General features: G+C 36.1%; 1 protein-coding gene and 1 non-coding gene across 2 annotated transcripts in view; one reads left to right on the top strand and one right to left on the bottom strand.

Moving 5' to 3' along the window:
- The window catches only part of ADAMTS5 (ADAM metallopeptidase with thrombospondin type 1 motif 5), a 52,747-nt gene extending 48,503 nt beyond the window's left edge, over positions 1-4,244 (top strand). Inside the window, exons 5-8 of the mRNA XM_070943574.1 lie at positions 486-669; positions 1,686-1,861; positions 2,180-2,355; positions 3,674-4,244. Coding sequence (XP_070799675.1) covers positions 486-669; positions 1,686-1,861; positions 2,180-2,355; positions 3,674-4,244 — 1,107 coding nt within the window. The remainder of the gene's footprint in view (positions 1-485; positions 670-1,685; positions 1,862-2,179; positions 2,356-3,673) is intronic.
- Positions 4,245-10,836: 6,592 nt separating this feature from the next.
- Positions 10,837-10,947, bottom strand: LOC139317291 (U5 spliceosomal RNA). The gene has a single exon (XR_011600429.1). It is a non-coding gene; the product is annotated as a U5 spliceosomal RNA (small nuclear RNA).
- Between the last annotated feature and the right edge of the window lie 8,458 nt (positions 10,948-19,405).

Below are 19,405 nucleotides of genomic sequence, written 5' to 3' on the forward strand. Positions count from 1 at the left end.
TTTATCTTATCAACCGTACAACATGTCTTTTGATGCCATATGGTGTAGTATTCTAAATACCTGATTAGGGCTTCTATCTTTAGTCTAACAAATTTACTGAAAGGTTGAAGAATTTCCTTATAGGCTAATGTGATCATTCATTAAATGACTGACTGAATAGTGTTCATGCATTAATTTATTATAGTTTCCAAATTTCTGCACATCTGGAGAGTATTATATAATGCAACAGCCTGGAACATTTTTAAGATCAGTGACTGACCAATGTCATGTACCTTTATTTTAAAGACCACATTGGTTTTTTTTAATAATAATATTTAGTTTATTCAAGGAAAATTAAAATACCAAAATAATAACAACAACAACAACAACAACAACTAAATGGATAGAATTATAAAATTGGAACCTAAGTATAGATGACTTATATTTGACTTTTTCCCAGCTACCATCAATTGGCATTCTGTAATATGGTGAAATTTATGTTTTAGGCTTCAAACCATGGCAACTGGGGATCCTGGGGACCATGGGGACATTGCTCTCGTTCATGTGGTGGAGGTGTCCAGTTCGCCTATCGGCACTGCAATAACCCAGCACCTAGAAACAACGGTCGATATTGTACAGGAAAACGGGCTGTCTATCGGTCCTGTAACATCATCCCCTGTCCTGCCAATGGTAAGATTTCTATAAACCAAAAATAGCAGCACAAGCAATACAAAGGTTAGGTTAGACCATAGCCAAAAACCTGGGTAAAAGCAAGACTGTAGACCAGTAGAAATGGATCTACTGGTCCATTTTTGCATATCTGAATTCCAAATGTTTTAACAAGAATAATAAAGTTAATAGTTCCTCTTCTAATCTTATTCTATGGCTACAAAGAAAAAGAAATGAAATTAAGATGTCATATTGACTTTTTGGGGAGGAAGGGCTGTGAATTAAGTTCAGATGGGAATTTCGAGAAAATGCTGGGCTCAGATTTATGTAAATCTAAATTATTTAGATTTGCAGCAAACTCCACTTGGTGAATATTCTGGGAAGAGACAAAGTTCCATTCCACTTCTGTGTACATAAATCCAGTCTCTCCAGATATTATACAGTATTGGTCAGGTTGTAGGAAGCATAATTGTGATTGTTAAAATTAAACAGAAGGATTGTCTTTGCCAAAACATTGGTAATCTCATCACAATTACAGATCTGGTAGCTACAAGCTGAAAAAGTGACTATCCTGTGCTATCCTTTTATCACAGTTACATTTTCTGTAGCCTGTGAAAGACAGTTGAAATTAGTAATAAAGGGGAAATAATTACTGTAGTCACAACACCTTGGCCATCTATATGGCCTGTATAGAAGGCCTCTCAGGTTGATCTATTTATTTGTTTGTTTGTTTGTTTATTACATGTATATAGCCACCCATCTTATGTCAAACTCAACATGTGGCTTACACACTGCAGATGGCTTGCATTACTACAGTGAATGGTACACAAATCATCACAATATGATCCTGTGGAACTTCATTAGTGATGAGCATGGTAGACAAATGTTTTTTGATTAAGTAAGAGTCTTTGGCTTTTATCTGCTTTGTCCTGAGTCTGTCAGTACTGAGGTGTTAGAAATAACACTCCTGATATTTACATTAACTTTTGAGACACTATCTCCATAGCTATGAATAATAATGAGTTGTTCTTCTTCAGCTAAAGCTTTCCGCCAAGAACAATGTGAAGCAAGAAATGGTTACCAATCAGATGCAAAAGGTATCAAAACTTTTGTAGAATGGGTCCCAAAATACGCAGGAGTGCTCCCAGGAGATGTTTGCAAGCTTACCTGCCGAGCTAAAGGAACTGGCTACTATGTAGTTTTCTCTCAAAAGGTAAAATAGCTACTCTGCTTGCTTATCAAATATTTACATTTCTGAAGTTTTATGTATAGAATGTTCACTAGTAAGCATATGACTGTTCTTTTAGAGCTCAGAATGTAGTAGCTCTGGCTGGCTTTCTTTAAACAGTTGGAGAAAGCTAGTCTAATATAAAATTGCATATTTTATTACTAAATTATTATTAGATGTAAACTATTATTAGGTGTATTAACAATGTTCTATATTTATCCATAATGTTTATTGTTTGTGTGGCTGTGTGCAACTAAAAATGAAAAGAAATTTCAATTTAAACGTAGTTATGTTATCGAACAGGTGACTGATGGAACAGAATGTAGGCCATATAGCAATTCAGTATGTGTCCGTGGAAAATGTATACGAACTGGATGTGATGGCATTATTGGTTCAAAGCTCCAGTATGATAAGTGTGGAATTTGTGGTGGAGACAATTCCAGTTGCACAAAAATTATAGGGCACTTTAATAAAAAGAGGTAAGTAAGAAATAAACAATACAGTAAGTCATTTTCACCCAAATTCCTTATTGTCATAGGAAATAGCATTTATGCAGAATTCAGAAAAATGTATTTTATATAACAAACATATGGTAAAGAATATTGTATTCTGTATTACAATGGTCCCATGCTTGGCTAGCAAAGTTTTAAAAATATGTATGTAGGGTACACTCAGATATGCAGTGGAACTCATCAAGAGACAGATCTGTTGCCTCCATATTTACTTACTGAGAACTTAAGAATTTAGTAAGATTCTAGCTGTATCAGGACAAAGAACCATTGTGTAACATGTAATGGTCAACTAGGTAAACCTGAGAAGTTCACAACAGGAAGGGAGAGTTAAAACTCTTATCCATGTCTGCAGCTACTATTTAAGATATTCTGTCTCATTCAAGAGGCAGAAATCTAGACTTTGGTCACATTTGTCCCTATATTAAAAAAGATAAATTGATTCCTGTCCCATTTGATAGACTGCTACTTTAAAAATCCAGAAGCATTCCATATTTGGTTTTAGTGAATTTGAGTGACAATTTCTATGCTAGGCATACTTTTACCAATTTTTTTTTTTATAAAAAGCCCACATATGGTAGACTAGTTTCTACTAGAGAACTGATTTAAACCTTAATCATCCTGGTTATTTTTCTTTCTTTCTTTTTAAGGTATGGTGACCAAACTACCCCAACTGCAGTCCCACCATAAATTTATATAAGGCAATGATTACATTGACAACTATATTTTTAACCATTTCCTAATGATTCTTAGCATGAAATTCATGCAAAAGTATCCGTTGATGTATATGCAAGGCATTTTTTTTTAATTCTACTTCCATTTATTAATAGTGAACTATGCTCTTCCATGTAATTATCCTTTTTAAGACTTTGCAATACAGTATCTTTTTTGAATTTATTATTCAGGCCAATAAATTTGGCTATCTTTCTATTACATGTCACTCAGTCATTTATAAACAAAATTGAAAAACAGTGATCTCAGACCCCAAACCTGATGTTGTTCTATTTTGTATGTTTCTCCAATGTGAACACCATCTGTTTATTTCTTCTTTCTGTTCTGTAGCCAATTACTAGTCCAAGGCACTTTTGTAGCTGCTTTAAGTGGGGAGTTTTGTGAAAGGTTTTTTTTTTTTAATCCAAGAATACTATACCTATTAAAGTAGCTTTTTAATAGCGAAGGCCATATTTAAACCTTTTGAAGGAATCTGAAAGTGAGGGCCTTTTGCATTTTGGGGAACAAATGTCAGATCTTCGTTTTGCTTGACTGACTTATTTTTTCTTTGTTTCAGTAAGGGTTATACAGATATTGTTAAAATACCAGAAGGAGCAACACACATCAAAATACGACAGTTCAAAATGAAAAACCAAAGTAGATTCACTGCTTACTTGGCTTTGAAAAAGAAAAATGGTGAATATCTTGTCAATGGAAAATACATGATCTCAACTTCAGAGACCATCATTGACCTCAATGGAACAGTTATGAACTACAGTGGCTGGAGTCACAAAGACGATTTCTTGCATGCCATGGGACATACAGGCACCAAGGAGATCTTGATAGTACAGATTCTTGCAACAGATCCAACTACATCAGTAGATGTCCGCTATAGTTTCTATGTGCCAAAGAAGCAAACCCAAATGACAAATTCTGTCACTAACAACAACAGTAGTAACAAAATTAGCCCGTCACTTGCTGAACCCCAGTGGATAACCGGACCATGGCTTTCTTGTTCTCGAACATGTGATACGGGGTGGCATACAAGAACTGTCCAGTGTAAAGATGGGAATGGAAAATTAGCTAAAGGCTGTCTTCTGTCTCAAAGACCTTCAGCATTCAAACAATGTTTATTTAAAAAATGTTAACCTGTGGTTGCAGACTTCTTCAGAAGGAGTCTTCTTGAAACTTATTTGGCATATTGACGTAAGATCTACCCAGAAACAAAAGGAAGACAATGCATCACTATTCTCTCATATTCTTGGCAATTGTTCTTGGCAAGACATGCCTATTTGGACCAAAAGGAGATATGAGTTGGTCCTGTGAGGTGATCTTAATATGTCAAAAGCACTAAGTGTTAGCTATTACGAGCCCTTTGTATCTGCAAATAAGAGGATAAACCAGTGGAGAAGTTATAATGGGATATCCAGTTACAGAATCATCTCCCTTTTCTCACCTACCTCTAACATAGGATGTCTTTAGACAACTTGTCAAAATTACCCATGATTCTACAATAGCTTCTTTTATACTGTTTGTAAATATCTTTGCTTTGGTATGTCACTTTATATCACTTGATTTTCTTACAACAAACAGCAGCCTTTATGTTTAACACAAGTGATTGACCAAAGTACTAGTAGGTCTGCAGCCACTGTTGACTCATACGCCTTTCTTTTTTTAAAAAAGTGGCTGTTAGTATTTTACTGGAGAATTAAGAGGTTGCTGCTTTAAAGAAAAAAAGTAATATCTTTCTGACAACAGGAAATACATTTCTATTCTAAAAATTTCCTGACAATAGAATTTATTCTATATTAATACCTTTCTGATGAGGAATTTTTATAGGCACAGTCTGCAGCAGTAGAAAAGGAAAAAAAGCTGCCAGTATGATGCTTTAAAATTTGAAAAAAATATTTTATTTTATCCATGTAGAACAAGAGTCCCCAACCTCCGGGCTGTGTCCCATTCAGAACCAGGCCACGGAAGCGTGCCTGCTGCTCATGTGGAACCATCCCCTCCCCCACCAGTTCCAAGCCGGAAAGGTTGGAAACCCCCAATTTAGAATACTGTGCCTCAGAAATTATCAAACTAATGAAAGTTGTGCCACAAATAGAGATAAAGGGAATTTGTTACGTGGGAACAGCACACATAATATAATGGGGAACTTCCCCTCCCCCAACTGCCACATGTCTAGGATACAACTAAATCCAGACATGGATGAAGCTAGAATCTAAAGTTCTTGGGGCATTAGCTTTCTGCTGTCTCCCATTCTGCTACTTCCTTTTCATCTCTATTTTTACTACCTCTTTCCGTTTCTGCCACTTTTTTCCCTCCTCAGTTCCCTCTCCTTTTTCATCTTGCAGTTGCTATGGGAGAGGCAGATGACTCGTTAGAGATCTGTACTAACTGTTGACACAGATTTTGAAAACAGTCTGAAATTACATGTGGGTTACTCATCCCCAATATATGGAAAGGGGAAATTTTGGTGAGACATTGGGTCATGTCATAAGTGTCTTCCAGCTCAGATTTATGAAATCTGTTCACCTCTGTTTTCCCTATTAGTTTTGAAGTGGTTTCTACTGGAAATCTAACAGCGTGCCATGAATTTGGCCTGTAGGGAAGAATTTTACAGTGGTTAAAACAAAAACAAAAACATTGGGTTTTTTTTCATGAAGCAATTTTTTGTCTAGTTCTTTTGATATTTGGCTGAATATTACCAAGCACACCAATCCAGAGATTTGCATATGCTCAGACTGGGTACACATTTTATGTGCACAAACTGCCCCATAATTTCAAGGAGGATACATAACCTTTGGCACACGTATATCAGCTCCTTCAGTGAAATGAATGGGGTGTTTATTCAGGAGCACTTCAAAAATTACTTATAAATGCATAAATGGGGAGAATCCATGAAATATTTTTGTTGTTTTCAAATCATAGATGTATTTATTTTTTAAGTCATTACATATTTTTTTAGATTAAGGCTTTAGTTTCTACCTACTTTGAGGAGTAAACTATTGAATTTAGAAGTAATTGAATTACTTATAGACAAAAGTTTTAATTGTAAAGCTGAAATCCTAAATGTACTTATTAGGGAGTAATAAACAAAATGAGAATTTTCAGATTGAACATCTATAGGATTGCACTGGAAAGATCAAAAGAAAATAAAGCCAGAAGATTATTTTCAGAAAGAAAACTCTATTTTTTACCAACTATAGGGAAATGAATTTCCAGTTTAGAAAGTAATATAAATACCTCATCTGAATCAAGAGAAATTAATTGACATTTAATATATAGTATTTGGCTGAAATATTAAAATATAGAAAACAGAGACGATATCTTTGTTACCAGTGCCTTCCACTATATTTTGAGTATAGACAAATTAAGCTGCTTTAATTTCCAGTGGAATTTCATTACAAATTTCACTGGAGCCACAAATATATATTAAATATTGAATTTTTATGAACATTACAATCTAAAACCTTTGCACTTAAATACTTGCTTCTGTCACCAGCTTTTAACATTGCTGTGGATGGAATGCATCATTTTAAGAATTTGTTTTCTTAGGCAATGATTTTTAGGGGAAGAAATCTGACTATTTGTTCAACCTATTTTGTTATAAAAGCCCTGTTTACATGAGTGAAGCCTACAGCTTTGAGATTTCCTGATTCAACACAGTCATTTTAGATTACTAATGGAGTTATCACAATTTACAAATAAATAAACTGACTGAATTAGAGGCAATTATCCATGATGTAAAACACTTGCAGTTTCATATCTTCAGGCCATCAAGTGATATAAGATTGCCATTTCTCAGTGCACCATAGCAACAACCTACACATGTCAGGTTTCTATAAAATATCTCTAATTGTAAAGAAATACAATTCTATATGATTAGTCAAGAGAATGTCACTAGGAATGCACATATCAAGGCAGGTATTTCAGAATATTCCCATCAAAAGCAAGACAATGTACATAAACATTACATTATGTACATTTAGATGAGTAACTGCATATATACTTGCATAGGTTTCTGAATTACAGATCCACAAAGGCACAAAATTTCAGAGCATTCTTCTCTGGATTGTGCTATAAAACAGTAGTTTTATCTGTTTTGGTTTAAGAGAAATATTAAACTACACCATAAGACAAATAATGCAGGTTTGCAAGTAAAAATGCACTTTTGTGTTGAGAAAATATGCAGTCTTTTCTATAACTTCCTCAGAATTCAGCCAATTTCTATTATTATTATTATTATGTAATAGAGAAAAGGCAGTACAAAGTAAAAACAAAAAGATCTCAATTTAGCTCCAAGTTTCAAAATTTATTCTTTTAATAATTAAGAATAAATTTCATTTCATACTATGTTCAGATTCTATTCTATTCTTATTTCAGCATTTCCTGAAATTCCTTGTCATTAGATTTTGGCATTATATACACACATGCACATAAACGCATACACTGTATATACATACATGCATACATAGATAGATAGATACCTACATGGAGTTGTAACAGTGAAGTGATTTTCTCCTGTGCTTGAGGCTTTCACCTAACAACAATCATCACATTGTCAGGCAGGAAAGAATAATCAATGGAAGAATCTTTGAAGTTGATAGGATGCACTCAGCAGTCTAAGTTACGTAGCATGTGTAAGTAAGATAGATAGTTTTAAATAAAAGCATGAGAAAAATTGGGTTTCAGTTCTTTACTATATCATGATTAGAATTGTATTAACAATTGTGAGAGTGGTTGTAAATTTTGGCAAGCAGAAAGTTGAAAAATTAAACTGATGTGTATATTTCAGTTTTTTCCCATGGACCTGCACTTTCCTATACTTCTGTTTTTGTTACATCTTCATGTCTTCCACACTACTTTGTCTGTTTGTAAATGTGAAGCTGGTGCAAATTATATTATCTTACAGTTCTAGAGATTAATTTGGAAGCAGGCTACTTTCAAGGACTTCGATCTAGTTACTACTCGATTATTCTGTTTTTCTGAAAATCTTAATCAGCTAAATTGGATTAAATTGAATGCTAAAATCTCAGTTTATTACCAGATTTTGATCATTGGTAAGACCCTTCTCTGTGTTCCTGAACAATCACCTAAGCCATAAATTAAAGTATGTATTTACAGTACCTAAATGTAAATGCTAAAACCCAAATCATGGGTTCATTGGAACACATGGGAAATAGTGGCATGTAGGCTATCAACAAAACCTACTCAAATTAATTGAATATGTAGCAATTTTCCCTTTAAGTAGTTGTTATGATAGAAAGGAAATCAATGAAAGTATGCTGGCAACTGATAAAACAGATGTACAAATGAAAACATACAAAAAGGAAAAAAAGCAACATAGCACTGAAAAAACAATAATTTATTGTGCTTTTTTACAAATTGGTATGTGAATGGATGTAATGAATTTATTTATATTATTTAACATGAAATGCCAATTGTAAAAATTCTTCTATATTTAAATAGTTTTTCAATCATTATTTTTTCCTCTTCTCTTTTTTTATTTATGTCTTACATTTGAATCAAAAGTGCTATATGAATTTACCACAGCACTAGTTGCTTTTATATTGTTTTTTAAAATATTTTTTAAAAATAGAACATGTGTAAGTGACTGTGATGCATGCAAGTGTGTGTATGTTAAGCAGTATGAATAAAGATATTTGGGTGTATGGAAGTGTGGCTGTATCACATATATATGTATCACATATATAAACATACTACAGTCCCTATGCAAACTGCATTACAATATTACATACCTTATAAAGTTGTTGACTGAAGTCAGCAAGACATGACTAATACACAGTAAATCCAAAATTTTTAAAAGATAAGTAACTTGAATTTGTGATTTGAAACATTTTATCTCAGATTTGATACCACCATTCTTTCCCCATCCACCTTTGTTTATCTATGAAGAGATCATGGAGATCATACATTGCTAGTACTATATATTACTGCTGGATATGATATCTCCATTAAACATTGAAATGTCACTGTTGCTTACTGATGTACTGATGATTCTTTGAAACAGCTAAAACAACTGAATCAGTAGAAGCGAACTATATTTCAAAACAAAATTTTCAGTTCATGTTATACAAGCAGTGCCAACTTTTTCTATATACAGAGACTTCAGAGGTACTAATGGTCACATATTGTAAATCATATTTTGGGGGAGGAGGAAGCTCTGAGCTTTTACCTAAGATTACATTCCAGCAGTCAGAGTGGCTGGTTTAGGTAACAAATTGAAAAAGGCTAAAGATGGTAACAGCAGAGTACCCTGTGGTAAATTAAATAGCTAGTTTGACTTGCAGAATATTCCCAAATTAAGTTAACATGGAAACTGAAGCAAATTTCATTTTAATAAACATAAAGCCAAGTCAGAGAATATTCTGTAGTAGCTGCTGCAGATATTCTAAAGCAAAATTGTATTGACTAGCAGCACATACCAACTTTTATTATTAACTAATAGAAAATTGTGCGGTGTCTATTAAATGGTATTTGTTTTGCAATATTAAACACTAATGGCTAATAGTTCTCTTAATGATGTCTAATATATACAGTGGTACTATTTTGAAATTCAAATTTCAACACATTTTCTTTTGACATCTACTGTATTTTGACATGAAAATTTTGTCCTGGTTCTCATCGTTTGTGATATGTAATACACGCACTAGAACTTGTCACTGTTGGCTGCCTTGTGACTCACTACGCTATGCCTTATGGGACAAATTTGTTTGGTACTCATCATTTTTGATACTCATCGCACATCCCAGAACTAATTAACGATGAGTACCGAGGTATCACTGTACATGGCCTATTTCAGTCGTAACTAATTTTGTGCTGGCAATTCCAATCATAAGAAAGAATTCCAACATGGACCACATTATACCAAAGTTGAATGGGAGCTGGAGGGGGGGGTAGAAAGAATCTCCAAAAAGAATCCGCCCATTGGATTTCTATTTCTGCAATTATGCAGCTGCAATTTCTATAATTGGGCAAGGTGTTCAGAATGTTGATGACTGTTCCATTCTAAACTACCACTTTAGATACTAGATCAAAGCAAACCATATGCAATCCTCTTTGTTTTTTCTAGTGTGCCAGTAGTTCTTGACTTACAACAATTCATTTAGTAACTATTCGAAGTTACAATGGCACTGGAAAAAGTGACATGACTGTTGCAGCATCCTCATGATCACGTGATTTACATTTGGATGTTTGACAGTTGGTTCATGTTTATGATGGTTGCAGTGTGCTAGGGTCATGTGCTTATCTTTTGTGACCTTCTGACAAGCAAAGTCAATGGGGAAGCCAGATTCACTTAACAACTATGTTACTAATTTTAATAACGGCAGTGATTCATTTAACAAAGGTGAAAAGAAAAGTCATAAAATGGGGCAAAACTCACTTAACAAACTTAGCAAATTTTTGGTTCAGTTGTGGTTGTAAGTTGAGTACTACCTATATTCACAGATACAGCATATAAGACCATGATGGTGAACCTATGGCACGTGTGCCAGAGGTGGCATGCAAAGCCCTCTCTCAGGTCGACACCCTCTTTGTGGGCATGTGTGCCATCGCCAGCTGCTCTTCTGGTTTCCAACCTGCTGGTCTTTGCCAGCTGGTCTTCTTCGCATGCCAAAGCACCAGAAACCCAAAGACCAGCTGGCCAGTGTGCCAGAAACCTGAAGACCAGGTGGCTGGTGCGCGCACATGTGCACACACATTCCAGTTTGGGCACTCAGTGCTGAAAAGGTTTGCCATCACTGATATAAGAACAGAAATACTCCACGGAAATCTTTAGTAAAAGGCGAAAGATTTATACGATCTGAAGAGAAACCAGAGTATTGGACTTCCGGTTGGTGATCCGCAGCGAAATGGCTTTGGGTGAGTGACTGCTGCTCCTCAACCCTCTTATTTGCCGTGTTTTGGGGATCTCCTCGGGGGCGCGGTGCCCGGAGAGCCCCACGGACTAGAGAGCGAGCTCGGCGAGTGTGAAAGCGGAGCGCAACACTGATCGTGAGGCCAGGCAGCTCTGTCAACTCAACATGCGCGAGTCAGCCTGTCAATGGCTGGCCTGAAGCTGCGGAAGCCAACAACCAAATAGGAAGCATCGGAGATTGGAGGTTACAGTGCGAGATAGTCTTGAGCGATTTGGAGATTTCCCCGCTGTGGTGCAATTGGCCTCTGAAGAAGAGCCGGTGGAGACAGGAGAGAAGTGCTCGGAGAGGGAGTGAGCGGCGATTACTAGGAGAGAGCTGATCGGAAAGATAAAGTGCCTGACAAGCCGGCGAGGAACTTTAAAAAAAAAACTGAGGTGGTGAAAACACGCGCACAGGGTGAAGATCGGAGAAAGGAATAAGGAATTCAAGAAATACTGTTTTCTCTTTTTTCGGTGAATTAGAGCTTTAGAACGATTGGAGGCTGCTGCTTGGAGTTGGTGGATTGCGGTTTGGAGTTTGTGGATTGTGTTTATTCAACCTAGAGACCAGAAGCACAGCCATTGCAGAGACTCTCCAGAGTGCCACTGGATGATTATTTGGAGAATGAAGAAGTAAAGCGCTTTTTCATAGAAAACGGGAATCAAGATACAGCCAAAGAAATTGTTTGGGACACCATGAAGGCTTATGTGAGAGGGGTAGCCATCTCATATACAGCCTTTAAAAATAAGGAAAAAAGAAAGACCAGGGAAGAGTACACCAAAAAGCTATTACAAGCTAAAGATGAACTCCAGCAACGTCCGGGAGATGAGGCGATTAAACAATAGTGGTCGATAGCGAGACATAGACTGAATCTATTGGACCAGGAGGAGATGGCACAAAAAATAAAAAGATCCAAATACTATTGCTTTGAGAATGCCAATAAGTCGGGGAGATGGCTGGCTTATAAATTAAAAAAAGAGAAGGAAAAAAATCAAATACTGGTATTAGAAGACCCTCAGGGCAACCTTCTGACGAAGAAGATAAATTAGAAAGCATAAGAAAATTCTATGAATGCCTATACAAAAATGAAGAAATTGAGTCAAATAAGGTATAACAGTATTTGATGGAAGCCAGCTTACCCCAAATTACTGAAGAAGAAAAGGATATGTTGAATGAAAAGATCACTATAGAGGAATTAAAAACCGCCCTCTCTAAAATAAAGAAAAACAAAACCCCAGGTCCAGATGGTCTCCCTGGGGAAATATATCTAAAATTCGATGAAGTCCTGAAACTAGAACTATTGGAAATATTTAATGAGGCTCTGGCTGGTATAACAATCCCGGATACCTGGAGAGAAGCGTATTTGACGCTCATACTGAAAGAAGGTGCTGACTCGAAACAGATTTCTAATTATAGACCCATCTCCTTGCTGAACGCAGACTACAAACTGTTCACGAACATAATTGTGGAGAGGGTCAAAAAAATTTTAAATCGGTGGATCCACAAAGATCAGAATGGTTTTCTCCCAGGGAGACAGATTAGAGACAACTTGAGAACAGTTTTGAACACCATAGAATTCTATGAACAACATCCTGAAAAACAGCTGGCCCTAATGTTTGTCGATGCCCAAAAGGCGTTTGACAATATGAATTGGACTTTTATGATCAACCAAATTAATCTAATGGGATTCGGGACGAATTTTAGGAAGATGATCGAGAACATCTACCATAAACAGAGGGCAAACATATTAATGAATGGAGATAAAACTCAGGTATTTCAGATCCAAAAAGGAGTGAGGCAGGGATGCCCCCTATCTCCCCTACTTTATATTCTGGCGCTAGAGGTGCTACTTAGAAAGATTAGAGCCAATAAAGAAATTAAAGGATTAAAGATCAGGAAGGAAATATTTAAAACGCAAGCTTTTGCAGATGACGTAGCCCTCATAATAGAAGATCCACTAGAAACCGGCTTAAAATTAATGCAGGAAATAAAGGATTATGGAGAAGTGGTGGGCCTTAAACTCAATAGGAAAAAAACTAAAATAATAGTGAAAAATATGACAGATTCACAAAGAAAGGAATTGGAAGACTTATTAGGCCTCCAGATAGTTAAGAAAATAAAATATTTGGGAATATGGATCACTGCGAGATTCTCATCATTAAAAGAAGACAACTATATCCCTCTATTGCAGAAAATATATCAAGACCTAGAAACATGGAAAAGGCTTAAACTATCTCTGATTGGTAAAATAGCGATTAAAATGAACATCCTACCAAAAATTCTCTTCCTATTTCAAAATATTCCGATAACCTTAGATAAAAAATTCTTTCTGGACCTGAACAAACACATTAGAAACTTCCTATGGGAGGGTAAGAAATCGAGGATCTCCTTTAAGGTACTGCAAGGGAAAAGAAATTTGGGAGGATTTGGGCTCCCCGATTGGGAAATATATCAAAAGGCGGCGAAAATAATTTGGATTAAGGAGTGGATCACATTACGAAATAGGAGAATCCTGACATTAGAAGGACATGACCTATTGGAAGGATGGCATGCTTACCTGTGGGATACAAAGAACAAGAAAAAATCCTACTTTCATAAACACAAAATTAGGGAGACTCTTATACGCACGTGGGAGGAAATTAGACAGAGAATTTATACTAAGGTACCTAACTGGCTTTCTATTATGGAAGCGTTGGCGGCCCCAAACAGGAGAGACGATTATAAATTGGGCACATATAAAGACATTCTTGATGAAAAGGGGAAGCTCAAACCTTTGGACTTATTGAGGGACCAGGGTTTTAACTTGGATTGGTGGAATTACCTGCAGATTAATTCAAGATTCCAAAAAGACAGAGACCAATTTGGTATAGAAGCTAAATATGGAAATTTTGATAAAATTATTTGGGGAATAGACAAGAAAATGCTAGCAAAAATATATAGCTTCTTATTAGATGAGGATAGGGCAGAGATCATAGCAAAAAATCAGCTAATTATTTGGGAAAAAAACCTGGGATACAGATTAAATTTTAACGACTGGGAGATGGCCTGGAATAGGAACTATAAAATGACGAAATCGGCAACATTTAGGGAAGATCATTATAAAATGCTATACAGATGGTATCTAGCACCGGCTAGGTTAGCAAAAATGTTTCCCAATCTCTCAGCCACGTGTTGGAAATGTGGAAAAACGGTCGGCACCTTCTATCATCTATGGTGGACCTGTCCAGAGACCAAAAGGTTCTGGTCAAAAATTCAATATTGGCTTTGTGAAATAACGGGACAGGAGATAGTCTTATCTCCAGAAATCTTCCTCCTGGGTATAACCGGAGATGGCCTCAATAACAACAAAACGCAACTCATAATCCATATTACAACTGCGCCTAGACTAGCCTTTGCGAAATACTGGAAAAATAAGTCCATACCCCCAGAAGAAACACTCATAAACAAAATCCTAGAGTGCGCAGAAATGGCAAAATTGACGAGTGAGATAAATAATGAGGAGAAATCTAAATATTATGAAGTATGGGGAAATTGGTACAATTGGTTGAAGAACAAGACAAAAACCTGATTTTAGGATATGACTTGCTATGCACTCGAAATACGAGCTATATTGTATAGAATATTGTATAGCTAAGGATGAAGTTTATTTAATGTATGATTCCGCAAATTGTATAAACGCTGTACCTCTGAAGGAGATAGAGATTGTATATTTTCTTTTATAATGGAAAAACTCAATAAAGTATATTAAAAAAAAAAACAGAAATACTGTATATGCATAGTGTTGTGACCCAGGCCCAGGTAATTAGTATTAAACGCAAAACAGTTCGACGAAGCAAACAGAATTTATTAGAACAGCTAAGAATTAACTCATTCTCAAAACGCCATTCTTCAGTTTATCACTGACTTTGGGATAATTAGGCAAACTGCCAAAGGCTTTTCTTGGCAAGAGTTCAGAAGCAGCAAACGCTGACAAGAAAGAAATACAGCGAAACAGGAAGCCAATCTCTCAACGTTGTTTTCCGGCAAAAAGGGCAAGAGCCGTTGCTGGTCTTTTAAGCCTTATAGGAGTGGCCAATCATCTCGTGACCCTACTCCTGAGTCGTCCTCTCTGCTTTAGCTGCTCCTGCCTTCTGGCAGCTCTTCTCATACGTGCACTAGGAACAGGCTCCTCCTGTTCCTCTTTCCAGAGGCTCCGAAGTCTGCACATCACTCCCCGATGGCCCTGGCCCCATCTCTGCCTCCGACGCAGAGCCCTCATCCGGGCCTTCCCCAGCCTCCAGGACTATCCCATGTTCTTCCTCAGCCTCATCGCCTCATCGCTGTCCAACTCCGCTGCCAGCTCCGAAGGCTGCTGGCGGATCACAACACATAGAAAGAAGTCCGTTAATTGCCAAGAAGACAATTGTCAGCAACATTATTTAAACCAAACCAGAAATCAATTCCATAGGAAGGCTGAAGCTCCTTTTATTGAGATTGGCTATAATATTAAAATCTTACAAATCTGATTGTGCTGTACTCCTCCCACTTCTTATACTCCAGTGAATTAGGGAGGCATCTGCCTGATCTACTTCCACATGATATTTCATTGCTCTGGGTTGTTGTTTTTTTTAAAAAATGCTTCTACCTAGATCAGTGATCCCCAACCTTTCTAGCCCTGTGGACCAGCAATGGTGGCAACAGCAGGTGGCAAGGAAATGTGCATGCAACCTGATCCTGCACATGTGCAAATGGAACTTTGCAAGCTCGCCCACCACTTGCATGGACCAGTTCTCAACAGGTTGCGGACTGGTAGTAGTCCGTAGATCGAGAATTGGGGACCCCTGGCCTAGATTACAGTTCTTGCATATTTCCATCAAGGTCATCTTATTCTCACAATATAAATACTTCTTGTAATCATTTCTTGTAAAGGGGTTTGAAAGAATTGTAGAAAATATGCTCTGTGTGCTTTTCCTGTCCAGTTAAATAGGAATGAATGCTGAGTATAAAAGATTACACATGTGGAGGCCGCTTCTGCAAAGTCGTCTTCTTCAGTCAAGAAGAAACCATAAGCAAAGCAAGGCTGAAGCCCTCTTTGTTGGAAATATGAAAGTGCTTTACAGAAAATAACTTCAAAATCTAGGATTTCAGTATACCTGTCATTATTCACTGACATGTCTGTATTATACTATGAAAAATGAAAGACTGGAATAAAAACAGAAAATCATTATACTTACATGCTGTTTTATGCTCTCCCTCCATTAATAGCGAAGCAGCAAGGATATGTATGTAATAAGATTAAGGGAGCTCAGACTTGCTAGCTAGCTAAGGCATCTTATGGATACACACTGTTTCTGCAATGAGCAGCAAGCAGAGTGATACTGGAAAAAGAAAGTTGGGAGGGTATTTTGTTCTTGATCATTCTTGGCTTAAACCTTAAGGCATTCAGGAAGCAAGATCTTGGACAAAATTCAGGCCCAAACATGAAAAGTTCTGGAAGAACTGGAACAAATAAGGTAAATTTGGCTGGGAATGTTATTCTTTTGCGTGATGGCCATTTATCTAAGTGATGCTTGCCAGATTGTAGACAAAATTTTAATCTGGTCCAATTCTCCATTTTCATATGCTCAGATGCTCAGATTACTGAATGAGATCTTTAGAATGTAGACATTGACATCATGTAGCTTGTTACAGTTAAGGTATTTTCTTTGTTGCTTTAAAAGAAAAAATATTTTCTTGATTACTCTGGTGTTGCGTTATAGTATAGGATCATGTTTCAAAACCATTTGACTAATATATCCTAGTCTAAGAAAAAAAGGAGGGTTTGTGCTCCATCAAATAAGGGAGAACATTTTTTTAATTCAATAACAAGCTGTAACATGCCTAGCTAGAGTATAACCAGATATACCAGATGAATTCAAGTAGAGGAAGTGAAAAGTAGAGTTTTTAGGGAAAGGCTTTGCTGGCAGGTGTGGCAGTGGCTCATCATGATAGATAACTCCTATTTCTCCTCCTTGCTACATCAAATATAATAATGTATATTTAGATACATTTCACTCCAATACACATCTTGCATCATTAGCAAATACTTTGAAAAAAGTAGCCCCAGTACCAAAAAGCTCCTTTGTCAAAAGCTCCTGAGTGGAGTGGGGCAGCACTTTGTGTTCTACAAGGAGAAGCAGCAGCAAAAAGCAGCCCCTTTGCTAAGAGTTCTTAAGTAGGATGAGACTTCATATTCAAAAAAATAAAAAGCCAAGAGCAACAAAGAGAAACAGTCTTTGTGGCACACACTGTTTCTGGGTCTGCTTTAAGCTTTTATTTGTTTATTTGCCCAGCCCAGCACAGGAACCTTTGGCAAAGTTGTGTTTTGTTGTGTGCCACATCTCTGGGGCTGTTTTGGGCTATTTTTGTTCCCTCAGTCAAATCCCAGCCCAGCCCACCTCAGCTGACCTTCATTCATCATGAATAAGATAAAAGAGAAAGAAACATTCTTTCTTCGGTCTATTGTTTTTTTGGGGGGGTTAGATACAGATCATCTTAAATTCATAGTCATATTCTTTCTAGGTAAATGTGATAGAAATGGAGGAAAAGAAAGGAAGCAGGAGAAAAAAATGTGGCCTACTAATACTGATGTGTTCCAGAAGCCTCTAGTTTTTTTTATTATAGGTAAATATTCTTAATACAGAAAGCTATCAATACCCTACACCCAACCTTTTTAACAATTCAAATATATTTTGTTTCTGGACATCTATCTTCAAATATAAAATTTACCTTAATTTTTTTTTTTTTTACTGTGTGCATTAACATGTATTACAAGTTTGCATTCTGCAATTCTTTCTAGACAAAGGACAACAAACTGAACTTAATTCTTGAGAAATGTTTTATCAATCATTATGGAGTTCACTTCTAATTTAGGCCACTGCTATTTTGTCAGCCAATGTCACATTTTTCTTAGCTCAGTTTCAGATAACACACAGGAAACACTATGTTCTTTATCTGAATCAAAGCATCTCTGACAAATAAGTATGCTGTTTCCACCTGAACACACCAAATGAAGGGGAGCTCACAATTTCTGGAATCTGATTCTACTATCAAAATGTTCTTATTGTTAGGATTTTTTTTGTTTTCTAACACTGAGCTGATATTTGTTTCTTTTAAATGAAATCCATTATTTTGTGTTCTGTGCTCTGTAACAAAAGGAACATATTTTTTTCCTGTGTGAATTGTTTCAGCTATTATGTTCCACATCTTCACTTCTCAAAGTAAACATGTCCATTCCTTCAATTTCTCTTCAAGAGATTCACATTATAGTCCGCTGATCACCTTTTGCATGAACCAATTCCAGTTTCTCTGGATTCTTCTTCAAATGTGGTAGTAAGAATTAGACACAGTATTCAAACTGGGTTTGGGTCTGACCAAAACAAAATAAAGGGAAATATTTACTTCTTATGGTTTGGAAACTATTACTGTTGATACAGTCTAAAATTACTTTTGCCTCTTTTACAGCCATGTGATGCTATTGACACATATTCCATTGCAATCAACCAAGTTTTTTTCACATATATTGTTAAGTATCCCTCAACAGAAATGTTTTTTTGTGTAATTTCCTAACATAACTTTGTACTGTTCTTTTAAATTTCATATTTTTCAAGTGTATTTACCTTTAAAAATTGCTTTGAATTTCATTTATATTCTGCTAGGTGTCCTAATTGCGTGTCAGCTGCAAAATTCATATTCTCCACCTCTCCATTCAAATTATTAGTAAAAATTTTAAACAGTACAGGACCCAGGCAGGAACTTGTAGCTCTCAGTGTAATGTGAAAATATTGATAAGCACTCTAAGTACTATTTTCAAGCTAGATGTCTATCCATTCAATTACCATGAATTCAACACACATATAATTTGTTAACTGGAATATCATTGGGTGCTTTATCAAATATTTGACTAAATTTAAAAAAATAGATTTACTTTGGCAAGACTTTTTCTTGACAAATCCAAATCTTTATTACCTGCAGCTGCTAGCCATATTACGTATCTTTTCTTTGATTTTGAAAGTTTATTTTTAGCATCCTTCACTAACTTCAGCTCATTTTGAACATTGATGGTCTTAGTCCGATCCTACATGTATATTGCTTTCTTAGTGTTCTGGGCTTCTTTCTATATCCTCTTTTCTTGTAGAATAGCAAACTAGCCATACTTTCCTTGATTTTTTCTATATTGGAATTATAAGCAAATACACATTTAGTATCTCCTTTTTTCAAAAAAAAACCCCAATTCCTCTGAATTTATTAAAGTCAGCTTTTTGAAGTCCAATACACTCAAATTTAATTTCCTTTAAATCAATTACACCTTAGACCAAATACTCCCAGATGTAAAATAGTCATCAAAATAAAATTCTATAATTTAA

The sequence above is a fragment of the Pituophis catenifer genome, unplaced genomic scaffold (genome assembly GCF_029215685.1).
Source record: "Pituophis catenifer annectens isolate HBS135680 unplaced genomic scaffold, rPitCat1.0.hap2 SCAF_4, whole genome shotgun sequence".
Lineage (NCBI taxonomy): Eukaryota > Metazoa > Chordata > Lepidosauria > Squamata > Colubridae > Pituophis > Pituophis catenifer.